Source organism: Oryctolagus cuniculus, chromosome 13 (assembly GCF_964237555.1).
Source record: "Oryctolagus cuniculus chromosome 13, mOryCun1.1, whole genome shotgun sequence".
Taxonomy (NCBI): domain Eukaryota; kingdom Metazoa; phylum Chordata; class Mammalia; order Lagomorpha; family Leporidae; genus Oryctolagus; species Oryctolagus cuniculus.
Genome location: NC_091444.1, coordinates 90,099,027 through 90,122,437, shown reverse-complemented (window position 1 = coordinate 90,122,437; position 23,411 = coordinate 90,099,027). Strand labels below are relative to the sequence as shown.

The 23,411-nt window shown below is 47.7% G+C and overlaps 1 protein-coding gene across 3 annotated transcripts; it reads left to right on the top strand.

Moving 5' to 3' along the window:
* The first annotated feature begins 369 nt into the window (after positions 1-369).
* CCSAP (centriole, cilia and spindle associated protein) lies at positions 370-19,723 on the top strand. 3 transcript variants are annotated; one of them, XM_070055857.1, is made up of 4 exons: positions 370-505; positions 741-1,755; positions 13,936-14,204; positions 15,867-19,723. In XM_070055857.1, exons 2-4 carry the CDS (start codon positions 1,368-1,370, stop codon positions 16,041-16,043), a joined length of 834 nt encoding a protein of 277 aa, XP_069911958.1. In that variant the 5' UTR covers positions 370-505; positions 741-1,367; the 3' UTR covers positions 16,044-19,723. The 3 variants fall into 3 exon arrangements, with proteins under 3 accessions (XP_069911958.1, XP_017194335.1, XP_051694125.1); XM_017338846.3 differs by lacking the exon at positions 370-505 and having other exon boundaries at positions 547-885; positions 1,310-1,755; XM_051838165.2 differs by lacking the exon at positions 370-505 and having other exon boundaries at positions 547-885; positions 1,003-1,755.
* The last annotated feature ends 3,688 nt before the right edge of the window (positions 19,724-23,411 follow it).

The window sequence follows — 23,411 nt, the reverse complement described above, 5'->3', positions numbered from 1 at the left end:
GGGACCGGCTTCTGTGGAGGTGTTAACAGCTGAAGCCTTCTGGCCCAGTAACTTCAAGTTCTCAGAACTCTGGCTCCTCCCAGTTGGGTCAGTGCCCACCTCAGGATCTTTTAGTTAAGGGGGAGGATGGGAGAGAGAGGAAAAGCGGCGCGCATAGAAATAAAAACACAAGGTGAATCCACAACAACCCCAGAATGGAAGCCAGGATGGGTTGGCTCATTCGCTTCAGGGCCTGTTTCTTCCCTGGGAAATGGGTTTTGATTCTTCTAAACTTCTTTCAAATTTTTTTCACAGTTACTGTATCAAACCGCCTCCTTTTTTTTTTCCCCTCCTTAAGGGAACAGGTGTTTGAAACTGTTAACAACAAACAGGGCAACACTGTATTTTTCCACACCTTACAACTGAATTTGTGCGAAGACCAGACCGGTAGACTTCCAGCCGGGACACCCAGTGTCTCCGGGGGCGGCATCCCTCACGGGACACAAGGAGCTTCTGCCGCCCACAGGTGCCTTCTGCCGGGTGATGCTTGCCTGGGACAGCGCCTGCCGGGGCATGGGTGGCCCGGGGACCCGGACCTGGGTCCCTGGGCTGCCAGATTCGCTGCACTCCGGCTCCGCGCGCTCTGCACGGAGCCAGCCGCCCCCTTGGCGCGAGGCGGAGAGCCCGGGGCCCCGGAGCGCGCGGGGGAGGCGTCTACTCCCCGGGACTGAGGCGGCGCCTTCGCCTCCCGGTTGCTGCAGGAACGCGGGCTGCCGCGCCGACGGCGACATCTTGCTGGAGAGGAAAGCACAGCGCAGAGCGGGCCGCGCTTGAGCTGCTGCGCCACGCGCATCGCGGGCAGGCCTGAGTGCGGGTCGCGGGGCCGGGCTGGCACGGCAGGAAGAGGTAAGGCCGCCCGTCACCCCTCCGGCCCGCAGGCACTTCCCGAGAGGACCTCGGGTCCACTCGGGCCCCTGCCCTGCGCAGTCCCTGTTTCACTCCTCCCTCTCGGCTCAACTCCAGGTCTCCGCGGCCGCCTTGGCCCAGTCGCCCCCTGCCCGCAGCCACCGGACCCGACCGCCTCGGAGACCTGTTCCCCCCCAGCCCCCTTCGCCCCATCCCTGCCTGGCTCGCCCCTGCCCCCGCTGTCCCGGTCGCCCCGCCCCGTGCCAGGCCCCGGGCACCGTCTCCCGCCCGCTGGGCTCCGCCCCGCCCCCGCCTCTCCGCCCCCGCCCGCCCCATCCGGGCGGGGCTCCGGGTTTAAACGTCGCGGCGGGCCGGGCCGGCCGAGGGGCGGGGCGGGCCTCTGTGTCGAGTCCCCGGCCCGTAGGCGGCGGCAGAGGCGGCGCAGCGCGGAGCGGCGGACGCCCGGGGCCGGCGGTGGCACCATGTCCCCGGGAAGCGGGGTGAAGAGCGAGTACATGAAGCGCTACCAGGAGCCGCGCTGGGACGAGTACGGGCCCTGCTACCGGGAGCTGCTGCACTACCGCCTGGGCCGCCGGCTGCTCGAGCAGGCGCACGCGCCCTGGCTCTGGGACGACTGGGGCCCAGGCGGCTCCTCGGACGACTCGGCGTCGTCGTCGGCAACGTCGGGCGCCCCAGCGGCTCCCGCGCTCCGGTGCGCCCCGGCCTCGCCCCCGCCGCCCGCGGAGTCCGCTGCGCTGGAGGAGCCGGCGCGGCGCGCGCGGGGGCCCGCGGAGGAGCCGGACACCGAGGCCAGGGACACCGAGGCCAGGGACGCCGAGGCGCAGGAAGCGGAGGACGCGACCGTGCCAGGTACGGAGCCCGGAGCGGGCGCGCGGGGTCCTCCGCCGAGGGGCTGGTTCGCTTTGCGCTTCTAGACCGCCAGTGTCTGTGGCTGCGCTCGGGCAAGATGCGTTTTTTGGGGGAGTGGGTGGGCAGATGGAGAATCCGCCTCCGTTGACAAAACAGGGGAGGTGTGGGCCCCGCCTCTGCGCTCCCACCCTTATTTCCCTAATTAGGCCGAGCCCGCTCCGACTCCGGAGCCGCCCTGACCTGTATCCGTTTCTCGGAGCCAGTTCGCGATAAGTCAGCTTCTCAGGCGCCCCTGCTGGATGAGAGTCCGCAGCTAAGCGTTCTCAATGGGGCCGTTGTGTGCCGCAGGAGCACCCTGAGCTCGCCGCGCTGTCCCTGTGGAGGACTTGGCGCCCGCGCGCGCCGCCGGGCCTGGGCGCCGTGCTCTGTACCGGCGCTGGCTGGGGGTCTCGGCGGCGCGCCCACCTCGCCGACGCTGGACCAGGGCTCCTTGGCGTCGTTACGTCTCCTGCCCGGAGTGATGCAGAGCCGGGAGCGCCTGGGTGCAGCCTGGAGCGGCTGTTTGCTGCTGCCCGGAAACCCTGATCTGGCGCCACCGCGGGCTCGCAGGTGCTAGCGAGGAAGAATAACAAGATTGAGTGACAGCTTATGCGTTCAGCATGTAGCCTTGTGTGCCTTCTCAGTAAACCTTCGGGGCCATCCTAGGAGGCAGGGCCACCATTTTTGTGGTTGTTTTTTAATCGATGATGAAATGGAAGCTCAGGACAGGTGATGAGTGACTTTTTGGCTTGCCTGCCAGGCTGACTCTCTTATGGGGCATCTCTGTGAGATGCTGAGAAACAGACGAAGGCCGTGCCCTATTGAGTTCGTCTCCGTTCCTCTGTGGCACAGCTGCCTCCCGGTCCTCGGGGCTCTTGTGAATTCTCACTGATTTCCTGATGCGTCAGCCGTCATTGTAACAGAAGGTGCAGGGGGTGGGGGGACTCTGCCTTCCAGATTATTCCGTGGGCACCGAGCTTGCTAGCTAAATTATGAAATATTCTCGATCAAGCTGGGATTCTTCTCTTTCTGCTCTCTCCCCCTTCATTGTGTGGCAAGGAGTTGCTGAATATTTGTGTGCACTATCCAGACAACTTTTAGGCGGTGTTGTGGTGTGGAGGGGGCCTGTGTTTGCCTGTTCGGGTGTGCTCTGTGTTCATGATGATTTTCAGTTGTTTAGAGATATGGAATCTTCCCAGTGGATTCAGCTAGCTAGCCTCCTTCCTTCCAAAATTCATTCCTGGGCCAGGCCAGAGCCAGGAACTCCATCCAGGTCTCCCTCCTGGGTGGCAGGGACCCAAGTACACGATGGGGTGTCATCTGTTGCCTCCCGAGTGTGCCAGCAGGATGCTGGATGGGAAGCAGAGGCGGTGAGAATTGATCCCAGGCACTCCAATATGAGATGCTGGTATTTAGCCCACGACTTAGCCAGCTGCGCCAACATGCCTGCCTCCACTTTTTTTTCTCTCCTAGAATTTTAAAATTTTAACTTTAGCATCGGAGAAAAGAAGGGATGTTTTCTGCTTCCAGTATTGACGATTGTCAAGATCATTTGCCGGCTCCTAGTTAGCAAAGTCCTTGCTTCCTGCGTTGGGCAAGATTAAACGTCCTTGTCTTCAAGTCGATGATTTCATATGCTAGAGTGATAACCACTCTCTTGAGTTTCTGTACACTACGTTTGTTCTCTTCCCTGTGTATATGTACACAAAGCTTATTACAAAAAGACAGCAACTCCCGCACACGTAAAGGTGACCTACTTCTTAGCAATGGCTTTCAATTTCCCGATTTTTCCTTTGGTATTTATTTCTCTATTTCTAAGTTACATAGCTGTTGTGGATTTTTTTATTTTTCATTTTTTAAAAGATTTATTTGAAAGGCAGAGTTAAAGAGAAGCAGAGAGAGAGAGAGAGAGAGAGAGAGAAGTCTTCCATCTGCTGGTTCACTCCCCAGATGGCTGCAATGGCCGGAGCTGAGCTGATCTGAAGCCAGGAGCTTCCTCTGGGTCTCCCACGTGGGTACAGGGATCCAAGGACGGGCCGTCTTCCACTGCTTTCCCAGGCCATAGCAGAGAGCTGGATCAGAAGTAGAGCAGCTGGGATTTGAACCAGTGTCCTAATGGGATGCTGGCGCCACAAGCGGCGGCTCTACCCACTGTGCAACAGCACAGCCCAATTTTTCGGTTTTTAACATTACCCATTGTAACCCAGCCAGATTTTCTTAGGGCTTCTCTGTGAGATGCCAAGGAGGAGCCGAAGGTTTGACTGAGAATCGGGTTGCCCGTTCTTGGGTGTGCCATCTTGAGTTCTCTGTTCCTCTGTGGCATTTAATTCTTTTAATTATTCTGTCCCATCTGAACAGCCCATCCCCACACCATGTCAATATAGTCATCCTTGTTAGAGTGACAGTTTGTATCCCCACTGCTGTGCCTGTGGGAAACGTTCCTCAAAGCTGACCTGCATCGTTTCCCTTGAGCCCTGTCTCCTTGTTTCACGGCATAACCAACCTGACCTGCCCACTGTTGCTCTTGTCACCCTGAGCCTCTGGCCCACTGCTGCCCTGCCTGGCTGGTGTCTTGGAACAGTCCACAGGGACCTCCCAACTTTGACCATTGCTGTGTGGCTGGCACTCAGGTCCCCCTCCTCCTGGGTTTACCACCCTGCCCCCACACCCTTGGTGGGACTCATCTTCTTGGTGGTTGCCTGAGAAAGTCTGAGAGGTTAAGTTTCTGAGGCCTTACGTTTCAGAAGAGAGCTTACTTTATTCTGCTCTTGCAATTCCAGGAGTGTGGCTGGGCAGGGAGTTTTGAGCTGGAAGTCATTGTGTCTGACATCTGGAGTCATTGCTACCCACACTGCCAATGCAGGCTTGCTGTTACACTTCTGCGTCGTTGAGTCTTGGTCCTCGTAGGTGCCATGTTTGGTTTGCTCTTGCTCTGCTCTTGGCCAGTGATCTAGATCTGTTTACCTCTGCTGCGCTGGGCCCCGGGCAGGTCCTTACAATCAGACTCATGTGTTTGATTCTGACAAGTTCTCTCCTTTCCGTTTCTTTCCTGAGTTTTTAATTGGCTATTAGACTCCACAAATTTATCCTTTAATTTTCTAGCTTCCTCCCAATTTTCATCTTTTTGTTCCTTTTTTTTTTTTGGTGATGTTCTCAATCTAAGTCTAAGTCTTTTTTAACATTTTTCTAAGTCTTCAATAACTTTTTCACTTCGAGGATCCTGTTTGGTTTTTAAATTTTTTAAAAGATTTATTTATTTATTTATTTGAAAGAGTTACACAGAGAGAGGAGAGGCAGAGAGAGGAGAGGCAGAAAGAGAGAGAGGTTTTCCAGCCGATGGTTCACTCCCCAACTGGTCACAATGGCCAGAGCTATGCCAATCTGAAGCCAGGAGCCAGGAGCTTCTTCTGTGTCTCCCACATGGGTGCAGGGGCCCAAGGACTTGGGCCATCTTCTACTGCTTTCCTGGCCCATAGCAGAGAGCTGGACAGGAAGCAGAACAGCCGGGTCTCAAACCAGTGCCCATATGGGATGCCGGCGCTTCAGGCCAGGGTGTTAACCCACTGCGGCACAGCGCCAACCCCACCCCTGATTTTTTTTTTTTTTTTTAAATTCAACAGCCCTTGAATCGTTTTCTAGAAATAAATACCTGGTTCTTGGTTCACACAGATGGTATCTTCTCTTTTTGAAGATCTCATTAGAATGTGTGTTTCTTTTTTTCAGGTGTTTCTTTGGTATAATCTGTTTCACTTCTTGTTTGTTTCTTTTTTCTTGTAAGTGTATTTCATGTTAGATGCTTGTTGCAAATTTTGAAGGGTACTTGGCTTCTCCATCTTACTAAAGGGATATGGGTACTAAACCATGTGGGCAAGTTCCCTGCTTGTGTGTGCGTTGGGGGTTGAGGGTTGGGGGTACTTGCTTACTGTGGGATTCCTTCACTCCTGGAACCAGCGATCTGTAAAGAGTGGCCTAGACTTTTCCCGGTTCCTTACTTCACAGTCACACTTCTTTTTCAATAAGTTTTTGAAAATTTGCTTAGAATAAAAAAAGCAATCCTGCCTCTTTTTATGCTCATGCTCTCTACTCCTTCCAAATCCTTTCAACATTGCCCATCCTCCTCTTTCTTTAAATTTTAAACATTATATATTGACCTCCCATTATATGAGATAGAGAGGGAGGGAGAGGGAGAGATTGATTTAGCTCAAGGTCTTAGCTCTAACACCCCCAACTCCACCCCAGATATACACCAACACCAACACTCAAAACAGCTTGAGTTTTCTTTTGTTTTGTTTTTGACAGGCAGTGTGGACAGTGAGAGAGACAGAGAGAAAGGTCTTCCTACCATTGGTTCACCCTCCAATGGCCACTGCGGCCGGCGCACCGCGCTGATCCAAAGCCAGGAGCCAGGTGCTTCTCCTGGTCTTCCATGCGGGTGCAGGACCCAAGCACTTGGGCCATCCTCCACTGCCTTCCCTGGCCACAGCAGAGGCTGGACTGGAAGAGGAGCAACCAGGACAGAATCCAGTGCCCCAACTGGGACTAGAACCCGCGGTGCCGGTGCCGCAGGTGGAGGATTAGCTTGTTGAGCCGCGGCACTGGCTATGAGTTTTGTTTAATCACTATTCTGTGTTTGAATATTTGCAGATGAGCCCTGGCATATTCTGATATTTTCTCTATTATATTAAGTGAATCATTGCTTCATTTTCTTGCTTGCTTTCCAAAAAAATAATCCTGACATCAGTTCAGCCTGAGACAGTCTGATTGAACTGTAAAACTGGCCATATTTCAGATGCATCAAATGTTCTTTTATTTGATCTTTTTTTCCTTGGAGACTTTTTTTGGAGCCCTTGATCTTCCTGTTCCGACCTAGACTCTGATGCTTAGATCTGGCATAGCTGCTGAACTGGGCCTGGTCCTTACTGCTCACCTGAGACTTCATTCCTCTCATCCCGTCGACTGCCTTATACATTTCAGGTTTTCCGTTAGTTTGGCCTACTTATTTCTTTTGATGGAGCACACCTGTCGGCCTTGCAAAATATTGCATGGGAAGTGGAGATCTTGTTGACCTTGCATGTCTGTATATGTATACAGAGCTGGGATTGATATTTTTGGCAAGTTGGAGAATTCGAGATTAGAAACCTTACACTTGGAAGGTGTCTTGTGATTACACTGAATTCTAGCTTCTGGTTTTGCTCTTGAAAAGTAACAGGCCATTCTGACGTCTCACTTGTATATGTGACCTCATATGATTTTTAAAAAAACTTTTTGATTCTTTTTATCCTGGTTGTCCTAAAATTCAGTGATGTGTTTATGTGTGTCTCTGTTCATTCATTGGGCTATGCCTTTTTAATCAGGAAACTCCTTGCAGTTTCGTGTTACTTCCTTATGCTGTTTAAAAGTATTTTACTCTGCTCCATTTGCTGTACTTTTGCTTTCTATAATTATTCTTGGTATACTTCCAGAACCAAAACTCTAGCATTATTTATTTAAAACATTTTAGTATTAGAAGTTTTGGTTCAGGGCTAGTGCTGTGGCACAGGGGGTTAAAGCCCTGGCCTGAAGCGCTGGCATCCCATATGGGTGCCGGTTCTAGTCGTGCTTGCTCCTCTTCTGGTCCAGCTCTCTGCTATGGCCTGGGAAAGCAGTAGAGAATGGCCCACGTCCCTGGGCCCCTGCACCTGTGTGGGGAAGCTCCTGGAGGAAGCTCCTGGCTCCTGGCTTTCGGATTGGCGCAGCTCTGGCCATTGTAGCCATCTAAGGAATGAACCAGCAGATGGAAGACCTCTCTTTCTGTCTCTACCTATCTCTGTAACTCTGTCTTTCAAATAAATAAACTCAATCTTTTAAAAAAAAGAAGTTGTGGTTCTATAGTCTGGGAGAACTCTTTGATTTTATCTTCAAGCTCTGTATTGAATTTTTAAATTCTGTCGCCCTAGTTTAAGTTTTCAAGAAATCACTATATTTTGGTTCTGAGTATTCTTTAATTTCGATTTTAAAACATTTTTATTTATTTGAAAGACATACACCCACACACAGACATACACAAACACACATACATGCAGACAGGGAGGCAGAGAGAGCACATACTTCTATCTCTTGGTTCAAATGCTGCAATAGCTGGAGCTGGGCCAGTGCTATGCTATAGTGGGTAAAGCCACCACCTGCAGTGCTGGCATCCCATATGGGCGCCTGTTTGAGTCCCGGCTGCTCCTCTTCCAATCTAGCTCTCTGCTGTGGCCTGGGAAAGCAGTAGAAGATGGTCCAAGCCCTTGGGCCCCTGCACCCATGTGGGAGATCCGGAAGAAGCTCCTGGCTTCGGATTGGCACAGCTCCAGCCATTGCAGCCAATTGGGGAGTGAACCATCGAATGGAAGACCTCTCTCTCTTTCTGCCTCTCTTTCTCTCTCTGTGTAACTCTGACTTTCAAGTAAATAATAAATAAATTTAAAAAAATATATGTAACATAAAACTTGCAGGAGCAGGCATTGTGCTGCAGTGTTGAGCTGCTGCTTCAGATACTTACAGCCCATATTGGAGCAAGAGTTGGAGTCTCGGCTACTCCACTTCCAATCCAGCTCCTGCTAATGTGCCTGGGAAGCGGATGGTGGCTCAAACACTGGAGTCTCTGCCACCCATGTAGGAACCTGAATAAAGTTCTTAGCTCCTCACGTTGGCCTGGCCCAGCGACAGCTGTTGCAGCCATTTGGGGAAGTGAAGCAATAGATGACCTGTCTGTCTCTGTCATTCTGCCTTTCGAATAAATAAATCAATCTTAAAAAAAAAATGAAAAACCTGCAAAATTATACTAAGTGAAGAAACCTTAGAAACATCCCCGATTAGATCATAATTGTGAAAGGAACACCCTCCATCACCAGGATTCAAAAAAAATGTTTTTTATGTGGTTGCATTTGGTGCAGTGGTGATGATGCCTCTTGGGATACCTGTGTCACGTATCAGAGTGCCTGGATTTGAGGCCTGGTTCTGCTCTCCATTCCAGCTTCCTGTGAATGTGCAGTCCAGGAGGAAGCAAATGATGGCTCAGCTACTTGGGTCCCTGCCATATTGGGGACATGGATGGAGCTCCTGGCTTCAGCCTAGCCCAGCCCTGACCATTACTGGTATTTGGAGAGTGAATCCAATGGAAAAGTCTTTCTCTGTCTCCTGCCTTTCAAAGAAAATGAATAATTAATAATTTAAAATGAAAAAAATTGTAAAATATATATAACACAAGAGTTACCATTTTTAAAGTACACAGCTCAGTGACAGTATGTACTTTCATATTTTTGTGTAAACATATGTTTTGGTTTTGACCCAAGGTTTCTTTTTTTTTTTTTTTAACAAGAGTTTTTAAATTTCAAAACTGCAAGAGCGCTAGGCATTTGGTTCAGAGGTTAAGACACTGCTGGGAAATCCTACATCCCACGGCAGAGTGCCTTGTTCTAGTCTTAGTTCCTTTGCTTCTCACCTGGCCTCAGCTAATGTGTACCCTCAGAGGCAACAGATGGCTCAGGTACTTGGGTTCCTGTCACCCACGTTGGGGACCAGGATGGAGTTCTTTGCTCTTGGTTTTAGCCTGGCCCAGCCCTGGCTGTTGTGGGCATTTGGGGAGTGAGCCGATAGGTGGAAAGTATTTCTCTTCTTGATTTCTCTCAAATAAAATGAAGGGGGAAAAAAAACCTAGAAGAGGTCTTTAAAAGTTCTGTTTTGGGGACCGGCGCTGTGGCATAGCAGGTAAAGCTGCTGCCTGCAGTGCCAGTATCCCATATGGGCACTGGTTCTAGTCCCGGCTGCTCCACTTCTGATCCAGCTCTCTGCTATGGCTTGGGAAAACAGTAGAAGATGGCCCAAGTCCTTGGACCCCTGTACCCCTGTGGGAAACCCAGAAGAAGCTCCTGGCTTCAGATTGGCGCAGCTCTGGCTGTTGTGGCCAATTGGGGAGTGAACCAGCAGATGGAAGACCTCTTTCTCTGTCCCCCCCCCCCCTTTGTGTAACTCTGAGTTTCAAATAAATAATTAAATCATTAAAAAAGAAAATGTTGTTTTGATGTATGTAGCTTGTTGGTTCTCTGGTTAGAGAATTTCAGGCTTATAAATGTAGTAAGATTTGCTTTATGGCTTAGGCTGTGCGAATTCCTGTAATGTTCCTTACATACTTGATGGGTCTATATATTCTGTAGTTGTGGCTGATGGTGGTGTTGTGACACTCACTGGGTCAGATTTGTTAATTCTGTTCAGTTGTTGAGGATCGGGCTGTTCAGTAAAACATCCTGTACTGGTGGACGTGTTCTCTCCTTCCACTCTCCAACCTGGCAGTCTCCAGCGGATGTGTTTAATAAGTACTTGGATGATGACCTATTGTAATTAAGGAACCAAATCTTTTCACTTTAGATTAAAATTACACATAATAGCTACATGTAGTTCATGTTGGACAGCACGATTTTAAATTGAGATGAAGTTCTTTTTTTTTTTTTTTTAAGATTTATTTATTTTATTTGAAAGGCAGAGTCACAGAGGCTGAGGCAGAGAGAGAGAGGGCCTCCAACCGTCTCTGCTGTCTGTCTGAAAGCTGGGCTGTGTGCTTGTCCGTGGGGGCTCATCCTGCAGCCACTGGGATGCTGGGGGCCCAGACACAGCTTTTAGGGGTTGATGCTCCACGGTGCCAGGGAAGCCCCAGACAGACTCTGATGAACCAGCAGGATTCTGGACGGTGGTGGGTGCTTGGCGAGCCAGCGGTTTTGGCTGGGAGTTAGCTGGTACTCAGAAAGGTTTACTGACACTGAGTCAGGTGCAAAGGATAGTTCACAGGTCCCTGGGGAGCCTGGAGGTGCAGAGGAGAGGCAACAGCTGGGCCTGGGCAGCTGCCCGTCTGGATTTGCCGCTGGCCCCTTGAGAGTTTGCAGCTGCCTTCGTGTCGCTCCCCCTCTTCGTGGAGGAACGACACAGGACCCTGCGTTGTTCTTTCGTCTGCTCGGCCCTCCCCGGGTTTGCTGCTGGTTCTTCCCGGGTTGGCTACCGTCCCTTCCACCTCCGTGGGGGAGTGGCACACCGCCGGCCGGCTCTCTCGGGGGCTGCTCAGATGTTCCTCAGGTGTTCCTGGTGCATGTTGTCTCTCTCCTCCTTTATAGTCCTCTTCCACCAATCCCAACTCTGCTACCCACACGCCGAGTACGCTGCTCTCCTCCAATCAGGAGCAGGTCCTGCTGCTTATTGGTTGAACTGGAGGCAGCTGTGTAGAAGCTGTTTGCTCCTCTCCCAGCACCATATTGTGGGAAAGCAGATGCATAGAATAAGTCTTAATTCGAGTAACAGTCTATTCCGAGTTGCTCCCCACACCTTCGGCTTTGATAACCTAGCATTTTCTTGTCTCCTTTGTCACTGGTTTGTCTGTTGATTGCCCCAGGTAGCTCATTCCCCAGATAGCCAGAATGGCTGGAGCTGCGCCAATCCAGAGCTGAGTTGATCTGAAGCCAGGAGCCAGGAGCTTCCTCCAGGTCTCCCACATGGGTGCAGGGATCCAAGGACCAGGGCCATCCTCCACTGGTTTCCCAGCCCATAGCAGAGAGCTGGATTGGAAGTAGAGCAGCTGAGACCCGAACCAGCACCCACATGGGTTGCTGGCACTGCAGGCTGCAGCTTTACCCGCTACGCCACAGCGCCAGCCCCTGAAGTTCTTTTTATTTGAATGCTGTATAAGTAGCTGAGAAAGACTCATTGCAGTCTGTCACCAGAACTGGTGGGGAATGCTGTGGGTTTTATTTTTGCCTGAAAATGCCTTTATTTTAAGCTTCATAGTTTACAATAGGATTTTAAAAACATGTACTTATATATGATTATCTTGTACAAGGCACTACTTTGAAGGTTTTTTTAAACATTAAAAATTACAGCCATAGGTTGTTTTCTGTCATTTCGTCTTTTGTTTCTGCTGCAGATGATTTTCAGGTGTGTCTTTTTCTGTACGTGCCGAGGATATGCACAGGGCTTTTCTTGTCTGTGAGTGATGATCCCAGTATCTCCAATCTGTCGTTCCAGCTGGTTCTCCTTCGATGCTTTCACTCCGTGTGTATGCCTGCTTCTCTTTCACAGTCCCCTGGTACTCGTGTTTGGAGCCTCGCGTGCAGGAGCCAGAGAAGGTGCCTTCTCTTTTTCAGTCTTTGAAGCCACACAGGTGTTGCCTGCCCTTTGTCCTGATCCTGGTGGTCTTTCCTTTCTTTTCCTTTCCTCCTGGATCCAGGCAAGAGAAGGGTGGAGGGCCCGGCACTGTGCGTGGTGCAGCGGGTTAAAGCCCTGTCCTGAAGCGCTGGCATCCCGTATAGGTGCAGGTTCGAGTCCCGGCTGCTCCACTTCTGGTCCAGCTCTCTGTTATGGCCTGGGAAAGCAGTAGAGGATGGCCCAACTGCTTGGGCCCCTGTACACGCGTGGGAGACCCGGAAGAAGCTCCTGGCTTTGGATCGGCACAGCTCCAGCTGTTGTGGCCATCTGGGGAGTAAACCAGTAGATGGAAGACCTTTCTGTCTCTACCTCTCTGTAACAATGTCTTTCAAATAAATAAAATAAATCTTAAAAAAAAAAAGGAGAGAGAGAGAGAGAAGGATGGAGAGGGTGTAAACACAACATTCAGAGAAACATTGGAGCACTGAATGGATGTAGGCTCTCACACTCTTCCTCTTGTCCTATTTCATTCCCCAAGCGACTGGGCTACCTGGGTTTTAAAAATGTTTAGTAATAAATGAAACAGTTTGGTAGAGTCAGGGTCCTTGATGAAGGCACAAATGACAGATGCCTGACCTGGCAGACTCCTTAGAAACATACTCCATTCTGTCTGGACTGCCCCACGTGGGGTTCACCTGACATTCAAGGGAATGTGGAACTAGGCAAGAGAGGGGTCACAAGCAAAAGTAGAGGGGGGTGGAGGTGGGCATTTGGTGTAGCAGTTAAGATGCTGATTGGGGCACCCACATCCTGTGTCTGAGTACGTGGGCTTGTGTGCTGGCTCTGCTTCCATCTCCAACATTCTTGATAATGCACATTCAGGGGGGCAGAAGGTGATGATGGCATGGTGTTTGTGTCCCTGCCACCCGCGTGGGGGATCTGGATTGAGTTCTCAGCTCTTAGCTTTGGCCATGAGTCCTGGCCCCCTGGCTGCTGGGAACACCTGGGAAGTGAACCAGCAGACGGAAGATCTTTATTTCTGTTTCTCTGTCTTATTAAAATAAATTAAAAAATTTTTTTTAAGTAGTTAGGGGCAAGAGTCTGAGGCTTTGCATTGTAGTCTACAAAGTCATCAGAGAGAGGCTAATTTTGCAGCATGCAGAGGGAGGGAGGAGTAAGCTTAAGACCTAAACCCCTGGATGAGGACAGGTCCACAAAGAGTTTGTGCAAAAGAATACAGTGTTATTAAAAAAATTGATTAAAAAGATAATGAATGGCAAAGTCCTGAAAGGTAATCAATAGATATTTTTGCCAAGTGTATCAGTGTATCCTTAATATCCGCGATGCTCACGTTGGGCAGTCACACTCTATAAAGCAGCTTCCTAGCTCTGCTGGCAGAATTTTGGGCCGTGTGGACTGTGGACCTGATTCACCGAGTCGTTTCTGCGGCCATGCCGAAGAGCTCTCATCTCCAGCGGGGAGGTGCGTAGCTGTGCACCCAGGGGGGTAACCATGGAAACCACTCTGGATTGTGATGGACGGCCTTTCAAACCGGGGCGGCCACCCAGCTCTTCCCAGGAGCACATGAGGGTTATAAGGAGTGTTTTTGGTCACCAAGGGATTCCAGCTGAATCCTTCCCTGAAGCACAGCATACAGATAATCGGATTTGGCTTGGGGTTTCAGAGAAAACCATTAGGGCATGGTGCTTTCTGGCTTTTAGCATTTCACTGAATTATACATCTCAGCTGCCTTGGAGTAGGCGTGGTTCAGTCTTGGTGTATTTACTGTTGATTTTAAAATGGGATAAATGGCTGGAAAGTTGCTCTGCTAACTTGTTTCTGTATTTCTGCTTTAAGTGAAACTCTAGTTCAGCCGTGTGTGCAGATGTTACTGACCTGACGAAGCACTAAGATTTTTTCAACCGAAGTATTTGAAGTGATTGTGCGCACGCCTGCTTTTCTTGTATTTACATCGTTTTCTCTTTTCAAAAGCCCTGCCAGCGAAAGATGTAGAAGGAAAACCTGAACAGCCAACCAAAACAAAAGAGACTGACAAGTTAGCCGTCAGTGTCGAACCTCGACAACCGCCAAGTGCCTTATTTGCCAGAGGAAATAGGAAAGCGGCCAAAAGTCCCCAAAGGTCATCAAGTAAGATAAAAGAGAACAGGCATCCATTTGCCCTTTATGGCTGGGGAGAAAAACAGATGGATACGGGGAGCCAGAAGACTCACAACGTCTGCGCATCTGCTCCTGTGCACGAGGTGAGCCCCCACCTCTCTGCTGTCTGTCTGAGAGCTGGGCTGTGTGCTTGTCCGTGGGAGCTCATCCTGCAGCCACTGGGATGCTGGGGGCCCAGACACAACTTTTAGGGGTTGATGCTCCACTGTGCCAGGGAAGCCCCAGACAGACTCTGATGAACCAGCAGGATTCTGGACGGTGGTGGGTGCTTGGCGAGCCAGCGGTTTTGGCTGGGAGTTAGCTGGTACTCAGAAAGGTTTACTGACACTGAGTCAGGTGCAAAGGATAGTTCACAGGTCCCTGGGGAGCCTGGAGGTGCAGAGGAGAGGCAACAGCTGGGCCTGGGCAGCTGCCCGTCTGGATTTGCCGCTGGCCCCTTGAGAGTTTGCAGCTGCCTTCGGCTTTGATAATCTAGCATTTTCTTGTCTCCTTTGTCACTGGTTTGTCTGTTGATTGCCCCACATGGGCCACCCTTTTGCTCTCCCAATTAAATTTCAAATTGCCGCATTTCCCATTTGTCTGTAAACCGATGCATTTTAGTCCCAGGAACTTTAAATCTCCTCTGCCTTAGCCCTGATTTTTCACCCAGGGTCGGGCACTGAAAAGCGTTTCAGATGAGAAGGTCCTCATGTATGTAGTCACAAAACAGTGATCTGTGTTAGCATTAATACTGTTGCTACAGGCTGGCACCGTGGCTCACTAGGCTAATCCTCTGCCTGCAGCACCGGCACACTGGGTTCTTGTCCCAATTGGGGTACCAGATTCTGTCCCAGTTGCTCCTCTTCCAGTACAGCTCTCTGCTGTGGCCCAGGAGGGCAGTGGAGGATGACCTAAGTGCTTGGGCCCTGCACCCGCATGGGAGAGCAGGAGAAGCACCTGGCTCCTGGCTTCGGATCAGTGCAGTGTGCCGGCTGTAGCTGCCATTTGGGGGGGCGGGTGAACCAACGGAAAAGGAAGACTCTGTCTCTCTCTCTGTCTTAACTCTGCCTGTCCAAAAAAACAAAAAAAAACCAAAAAACAAAAAACAAACAAAAAAAAAACAAAACAAAAAAACAAAAAAACCCGTTACTACAGCCTGAAGCAAAGGATGCATGAAAAGAAACATAAACGGGAATTTTTTTTTTTTGAATTCTGTTTCAATACCACAATCAGAGTTTAGCTGAACAGACTTCCGAACCCTGGCAGATGGTGTTATCTGGAGTGATATTTGAGACAACAAATCTGTTGCTCAACAAAAGACCTCTGACAAGCACTTGGGAATTAATTTGAACAGGATTTATCCTTGAAGAATGAAGGATGGGAGGAAAATCCCAAGTCTCTCTCTTTTTTTTTTTTTTTTAAGTACACTGCCCCTTAAACATTTACTTACCCGTTTAATGCCAAGCACTTCCACATTTTTCCAGCATCCCTTCTAGAAGCGCATGCAAAGCAGTTGCTCACCGTTTCTATCTGTTGCTTAGTTTCATTGTCACTGATGATGGGGAAGTCACAGTAGCATCAGGTGGGAATGGCCATCTGTGGCAGCCTTTACTATTAGACAAGCTGCACACAGAAAGACAGGGCTTGGCCCTCTCTCTGTTCCAGGTTATGGGGTCGGGGTGGGGACTGAGGGTCTTGACTTTGATTGCGTGTATTCTTGACACTTAGTGCAGAAGCTTAGACTCTTGCCTTTGAACTTCCCTTAGATCCATGAGTCAGCATTACGCGCCAAGAACAGAAGACAGGTGGAGAAAAGGAGACTGGTAGCTCAGAGGCAGCGTGCTCACTCTGTGGAGGCGGAGAAGACCAGAAAGGGGAAGGCTTCCTCCTCGGAGAACCCGTGGATGACAGAGTACATGAGATGCTATTCGGCAAGAGCCTAAAGGACCGTGGCCTGGACAGCTTCCCCCGAGAAGTCCAAATGAAAGGAAAGAAAAACCACCAATTGAAATTGGACACAGGTTTAAGAAACCACCTGATTATGCACGTTTTTCTTGGGGAAACGATTGTTTCTTTTGATGAATTTTGGTCACCTACCTCAGCAGTAGGGCAGACAGTTGAAGCCATAGATATTTGGTTATTTATGAAGATAATTCCCTAAATCTTTGATATCCCATCAAGGGTTTTAAGGCATCTTAATCTTTTAAGAGTGACACCAAATGCCTTTAAATGGCTATAGATGCTCACCACTCCGTATTCTTGCCCTGCGTTTAAGTGGAGCCCATTTTCATTCCCGTCCTGAATAGCTTTTCAGATCCCATAGCCTGTAAGATCATTCCATCCTGCGGCGTTCAGATTAGTTTTCCTCTTGTGCGGTTTTCTCTGTGGAAGAGTAGCAAGTCGGACATGCCGTGTAGCCCCTCTGTTGATTCCATGTATGGTGAAACTGGAACTTAGGCAGTTCCAGGAAAACTAGCCGTCACTTCTTTGTCTTTCAGTTCAGCACCAGCTCCATGTACATTGTGGTATTTAAGAGCTACCCAGGCTGGGTGAGGGTCACCTTTTCCCTTTAAATTGTCATCTAGGCACCTCTTATTTAATAGTTTAATAGTTCAAATACATTCCAATGAATGCAGTGCCAGTGCAACATGTGTTGAGAATAGTAATAAGTCAAAGACTGTCACATTTTTTATTGTGAGTTTTTTTTTAAAAGAATATATAATGTAGAATCAGTCACTTGTGACAGACTAATATTTTGGTGTGTATACATGTGGACTTTTGCCTCTCCTATAATAGCTGGCAATGATACTTAGAACTTATAATATGGAATTTCATTGAGTGAATCAAGATTGTTTAGCCCATTGGGGATGAAGGACCGATATTGATACACAGTAGGTATGCTGCCCCTCCCCCCCTGCCTTTTCCTCTACCGAACTTAACAGCAAAGTCTTGCTGATGTATAAAATTCAGACTTTAGGTTGAAATATCTTACTGTTTGGTTCCTACTCAGTATATCTCCTGTTCACCTTGATGTGAGAGGATGGTGATGTGTGTATAAGTACTATTTAAATTATGCTACTTTCCTCAACTGTGTTTGCTTTTGGTGGGTAGAAAAAAATTTTTTTTTAAAACACTGGTTTCCATCAAATGGGTAAATTCTTTTCCATCCTGCAGAAGCAAGAATCTTCTAGAAAGATGAGTGCTAAATTCTTTGAAAGAAAAGGTACTTTACCTGTGCCAACCTAGCACCTGGAGATGGGGGAGTGAGACGAGGCTGAGCACTTCCTTGATACTTTTACTCTAGGTCTTTGAAGTACGATATTGAATCTTTAGAACAAAAATTGGTTTTATTTCACATGAAGTTGTCACACAGTGTCATAACTGTATTAAGCTTTGAAAACTTATGCTGAAGAAGTGTATTTTTTTAAAAAAAGAATTTTATGTGCATAGTTTTGAGGTGAATTATTTTACTCAGAGAGCACTCCTTAATCATTGAGATGTATATTTAAAAAGAGGGAAATTCTACACGTTGTCCAAAACAACTTTGCCAATAATTCTGGTGAATTTTGGTGTTCTCTGTTGTTAGTCTTTACACATTGCAGGTACCTAAAGATCACATTTCTGTGGTGATTGTGATGGTGTGGCTGATTGTGTAAACTGTTGCTTTAAAACCATTTCTTGCATTTTTAGTTCTAGCCGTTCAGCTCAAGAGTGTGTGTTGCGTTTGACAATCTCTAGGAAAGATGGCTTTGGCCCCACACTGAGGGACTGCCTTAGAAACCCCCATTCCCCAGACTTGGAATAAGCCAGACTTTCTCGTGTTTAGGAAGCAGACTTTATTTCATGTGCTTGCTCTTGAAAACTCCAGAGATAAAACCTAGAAGGCAGTGTTGGCCAGTCTTTCACCCTTTCCTTCGAGGAGATGACGAATGGACAAGATGTGAAAGCCTCTTTAGTGCACATGAGAGGCATGAATCAGTGTGAATTCCTACCTGATGTCCAAGTCCTTCGTCGCTTAGGGTTTCTTTTCTTTAGTGACAATTGTGTTTTGAAAATTTTAGGTTTTTAACAGTTTGATGGTCCTACTTTTTTCTTCTCATTCTAAACACTAATGTGGTAATAATCATGTTTCTAATTCTTGGGACAACTTGGAGGATAGTGAGATAGCTTAAAATTACCTTTCATTTTGAAAAAACCTGAAACTGAGAATCCCAAGATACTTAAAATAAATACTACATAAAATTCTGTAAATTTTGGTTTTAGGCTCTTAATTTAACCACAAGCCATAAACATGCCTTTTGCAGGTACTTTTATTTTACAATAAATACACAAATAGAATATTGAAATAATGCCTGGCTTCCTGCTGGACCAAAATGAATGAGAAGTGAGAAAGATTCTGTTCTTTTATCTGTTCTTATTTAGGGGGTGTCAGACTCCTTGGCACTTCTGGTTATGTCTGTAAGTTTCCCCCCATAAAAGTAACAGTTCCCTTCAACATTATCTCAGCAAAATTCCCTTCTTGGGAGAAACCATTGCAAACCTTTCCTAAGGACATTTTTAAAGTTTACTGAATGTATAACTTCCTCATAATGTAGAAGGCACATATGTATGTCATTCCACATGTAATATCTTTGTCATTAAATTTCATCAAGGATCAGTTGCTAAGTAATTTGAAAGGTATGTATGCTTAGGTCACTTGAACTCAGCTAACAAAATTATAAGAAAGACAGCAAGGAAAGCTGGTGTTGAGTTACTTCAAGTCTTAACTTCCAAAAAAGAACTCTATAACTGCAACTCTTAACAAGTCTTTGTGGTCTACCCTAACCCCTTCAAAATGATAATGCTGCCCTGGGCATACACTTTGTAAATGAAATGTTAGAGTACTTGATATTTAAAATGTTCTAAAGTATTAGAGAGAGAGAGAGAGAGAGAGAGAGAGAGAGAAAATATATCACTGTAAAGTAAAAACAAGCTTTCTTATTGACTGCTTTAGTAAAAAACTTAGCTTATGGATAGTTATACGCTTAACTGGACTAGATAAATGGTGCTAATATTTATATAGCCTGATTCTATAGTTGGTTTGGTATCAAACTGCTAGTGCCTGACCCATATATGGTCCTTACTCTATAGTCTTTGATCAGTTAAGTAATATTTTAAAACAAAATGATCCTAAAAATATGACTGGCCATTTGCAAATGTTTGAAGTGTTGAATATGGAACTATTCAGTCAGACTACACGCTTAGTGTACCTGGCCCTTGTCCCACACTACTCCTGCCAAGCTTGCTAGTATAAGATGGGAAAACAGTTGCTTACCCTAGTAATACTTATTTCCATTTTGAAACTCTGGACACTTGAACAAAGGCATTAGAATCCTCCTTTTGCATTTCTTTTATAATAACAAAGTTATTTAGGCAAAGTGTCCCCAGGTTATTTTATGTCTGTTTTGAGCACTACATTCACTTTAAAATTCTGGAAGAATAAAGGCTGGGCACCATCCAATCACAAAGCTCAGGCAATAGGAACTTGGGGTTGTGTTTTCTAAGAACTCTGTATTGTTTTTAGCTTATATTTAATATTGCACTTACTTGGAAAAATGTGAATAAACTTAATATTAAAGGCTCAGACTTCTATTTTGTGAGAAATGATTCTGCTAAGTATATAAATGGGCTGAAGAGAATGTGATAACACGGACTCCTAAGTGGATTTTCATTAAATGCTTATCATGTCCAGGAAGAGGTGAGTACTGTGTATATATTTTCAGTTGAAATGTATTTTTCCCCACACTTTTCTCTCACACTTTCTTACTGTTTTGAAGGTTCTAGAAGTAATAGTGTGTGCTTAAAATAATTCAATAAATATAGAGTAAAAAGTAACAGTTCCCTTCAACATTATCTCAGCAAAATTCCCTTCTCAGGAGAAACCAGTTTTCCTAAGGACTTTCCTAACCACTTTTCCTAAGGACGTACCTGTGGAGATAAAGGTTTACTTCTTTTCTTTTTGCATAAATATGAGATAGTGCTGTACACATGCTGTAATTTTTTCTAGTTCCAGGCAAGATGAAATAAACACATGTCCTGGACAGAATGCATTACACAATGGTGTGAGGACCGAAAAGTAAATAGCACACAGTGGAAACACCAGAACCATGAACCCCATTGATGGGGTGCTGAGTTTGTCCTCCAGCCTAAACACAACTCAGGGCAAGCCACAGAAGTGCACACTGGTACAGCAGCCATAGACCTGGCCCAAGAAGCCAGAAAGAGACCGCGAAAGCTCATGGGAGCGGAGGGAAGTGCCTCCTCCCCTCTCCTTTTTCTCTCTCTCTTTTATTTTTTTATTTTTTGACAGGCAGAGTGGACAGTGAGAGAGAGAGACAGAGAGAAAGGTCTTCCTTTTGCCGTTGGTTCACCCTCCAATGGCCGCCGTGGCTGGCGCGCTGCGGCTGGTGCACCGCGCTGATCCGATGGCAGGAGTCAGGAGCCAGGTGCTTTTCCTGGTCTCCCATGGGGTGCAGGGCCCAAGCACTTGGGCCATCCTCCACTGCACTCCCGGGCCACAGCAGAGAGCTGGCCTGGAAGAGGGGCAACCGGGACAGAATCCGGCGCCCCGACCGGGACTAGAACCCGGTGTGCCGGCGCCGCTAGGCGGAGGATTAGCCTAGTGAGCTGCGGCGCCGGCCTTCCTTTTTCTCCATTTCTTCATGCAGAAGCTTTTCATAAATCTGGTTGCCAGTGAGAGCCTGCAGAGACCTTAAGTTTGAGGGAGGAGAACTCCACGTATTTCCATTTGATAGAGGTCTGGCACCAAGAGGGTGGGCCTGAGTTAATGCGCCTTTTTCTTCCCTCCCATCTAAAGACCATCGCTCAAATATAGAAGTGAACAGGTTCAGGTTGCAAGATCAAAACAAGGAGGGGGCGGGGCCCTAGGGAGCTCCAGAGTACTGGATAATAGCATAGAGGGGAAGTCCTTAGGAAAGTGACTCCTCGAAGTTACAATGAGCTTCTGCACTGGACTTTGTTCACAGGGTTCCTGCATGGGACTGATTCTAATGAGCATACCAGAGATAGGCAGCCTTGCCTCAGGTTCAGATTGGCTGCGAGATGTTGCACACATCTGGGATGGATCCAAATAGCTCTGCAGAGTCTTTGAAAACTAAACTTGACTTTGGCACCGGTACCCACAGAAGGCATGTTGCAACTTCTGGGCTGAACTCAGCCCATCAGTGGCCCGATAGAGGCCATTAAAGATACTAAAGTACATATTAAAAAGGTCAAATTAACAATCCTAGACTTTTTTTTAAAGATTTATTTATTTAAAAGGCAGAGTTAGAGAGGCAGAGAGCGAGGTCTTTCATCCACTGGTTCACTCCCCAAATGGTTCCAATGGCTGGAGCTGGGCTGACCTGAAGCCAGGAGCTAGGAGCTTCTTCCAGGTCTTCCACACGGGTGCAGGGGCCCAAAGACTTGGGCCATCTTCCACTGCTTTCCCAGGCCACAGCATAGAGCTGGATCAGAAATGGAGCAGCTGGGACTGGAACTGGCACTCATGGGATGCTGGCCTTGCAGGCCATGGCTTTACCTGCTATACCTTAGCACCGGCCCCTCCATAAACTTTTTGAAGTACTCATTAATGAGTCAACTTGCCATTTAGACTCTGAATATTTTCAGCGGTGTGTGCTTCTAACAGCATAGCTTCAAAATATATTCAGCTGTGCTGACCGTGATACCCTCAATATGGTGAACCTTCCTAAAATCTACGGGACTTTGTGTAAGTGTGGCCACCGTCGTCTCTGCAAGGTGACAAAGTACAAGAACAAGGGCTCTGCATGCTCAGGGAAGGTGGCATTGATAGGAAGCACAGTGGCTGTGTGGGCACACTGAGCTGAATTTCTGGGGAAAGGTTAAAATGACAAAGGCTGTACTGGGGCAGAACATGTGAGAAATCTGACAGCTGAAAGAAACAGATTCACCTTTGCAGCCAGAGACATCAGCACTCCTGTCAGTAAGAGAGCTAGGAAGCAGAAAATCAGCCAATATATGGAAGAGCTGAATAGCAATAATCCAATGGATCTGACATTTATAGAAAAACACTCCAGGCCAGCACTGTGATGCAGCGGGTTAAAGCCCTGGCCTGAAGTGCTGGCATCCCGTATGGGCACCAGTTCTAGTCCTGGCTGCTCCTCTTCCGATCCAGCTCTCTACTGTGGCCTGGGAGAGCAGTGGAAGATGGCCCAAGTCCTTGGGCTCCTGCACCCATATGGGAGACCCGGAAGCAGCTCCTGGCTTCGGATTGGCTCAGCTCTGGCCATTGCAGTCAACTGGGGAGTGAACCAGCGGATGAAAGACCTCTCTGTCTCTGGCTTTTTCTGTAACTCTGTCTTTCAAATAAATAAGATAAATCTTTAATAAAAAAAAAACACTCCACAAAACAACAGAATACATGTACATATCCTTTAATCTTTTAAAAAATTTGTATATATCATAAATACAACATTAGGAACATAGTAATTCTTCCCACAATTTCTCCTACATCCTGTTTAGTCCAAGAAAGAAAAAGAATGGAATAAAAGAACTGTTCCTCAACAGTGTAGACAAGGGCTGTTCTATGTTATTGCTTCTTGAAGGTGCTTTTGCTACCCCCTCTTCTTTTCCTTTCTTTCTTCTCCTCTTTTTTCCTTTCAGAAACTTACTTGTCTTTAAGGAAGACCACAAGGATGACGCATCTTTTGTGAGCTCTTAGATACAACTATAACTTACGGGACATAATAACATCCTCCATTTAATACACTAAAAGGAAGTGATTCTTGAGAGCAAGTTTTACTGTTTAAATTTCATGATACAACTCTTTGGGGACAGAGGTCCTGCCCTTGAAGTTAGTGCACAGTGACTCTTAAGTTTAACAAATAACACTTTTTTTTTTTCTTTTTTGACAGGCAGAGTGGACAGTGAGAGAGACACAGAGAAAGGTCTTCCTTTTCCGTTGGTTCACCCCTGAATGGCCACTGCGGCCGGTGCACCGTGCTGATCTGAAGCCAGGAGCCAGGTGCTTCTCCCGGTCTGCCATGCGGGTGCAGGGCCCAAGGACTTGGGCCATCCTCCACTGCCCTCCCTGGCCACAGCAGAGAGCAGGACAGGAAGAGGAGCAACCGGGACAGAATCTGGTGCCCAACCGGGACTAGAACCCGGTGTGCTGGTACTGCAGGCGGAGGATTATCCTATTGAGCTGTGGCGCTGCCAACTTTTTTTTTCTTAAAGATTTATTTGAAAGAATTACACAGAAGGGCCGGCACCATGGCTCACTTGGCTAATCC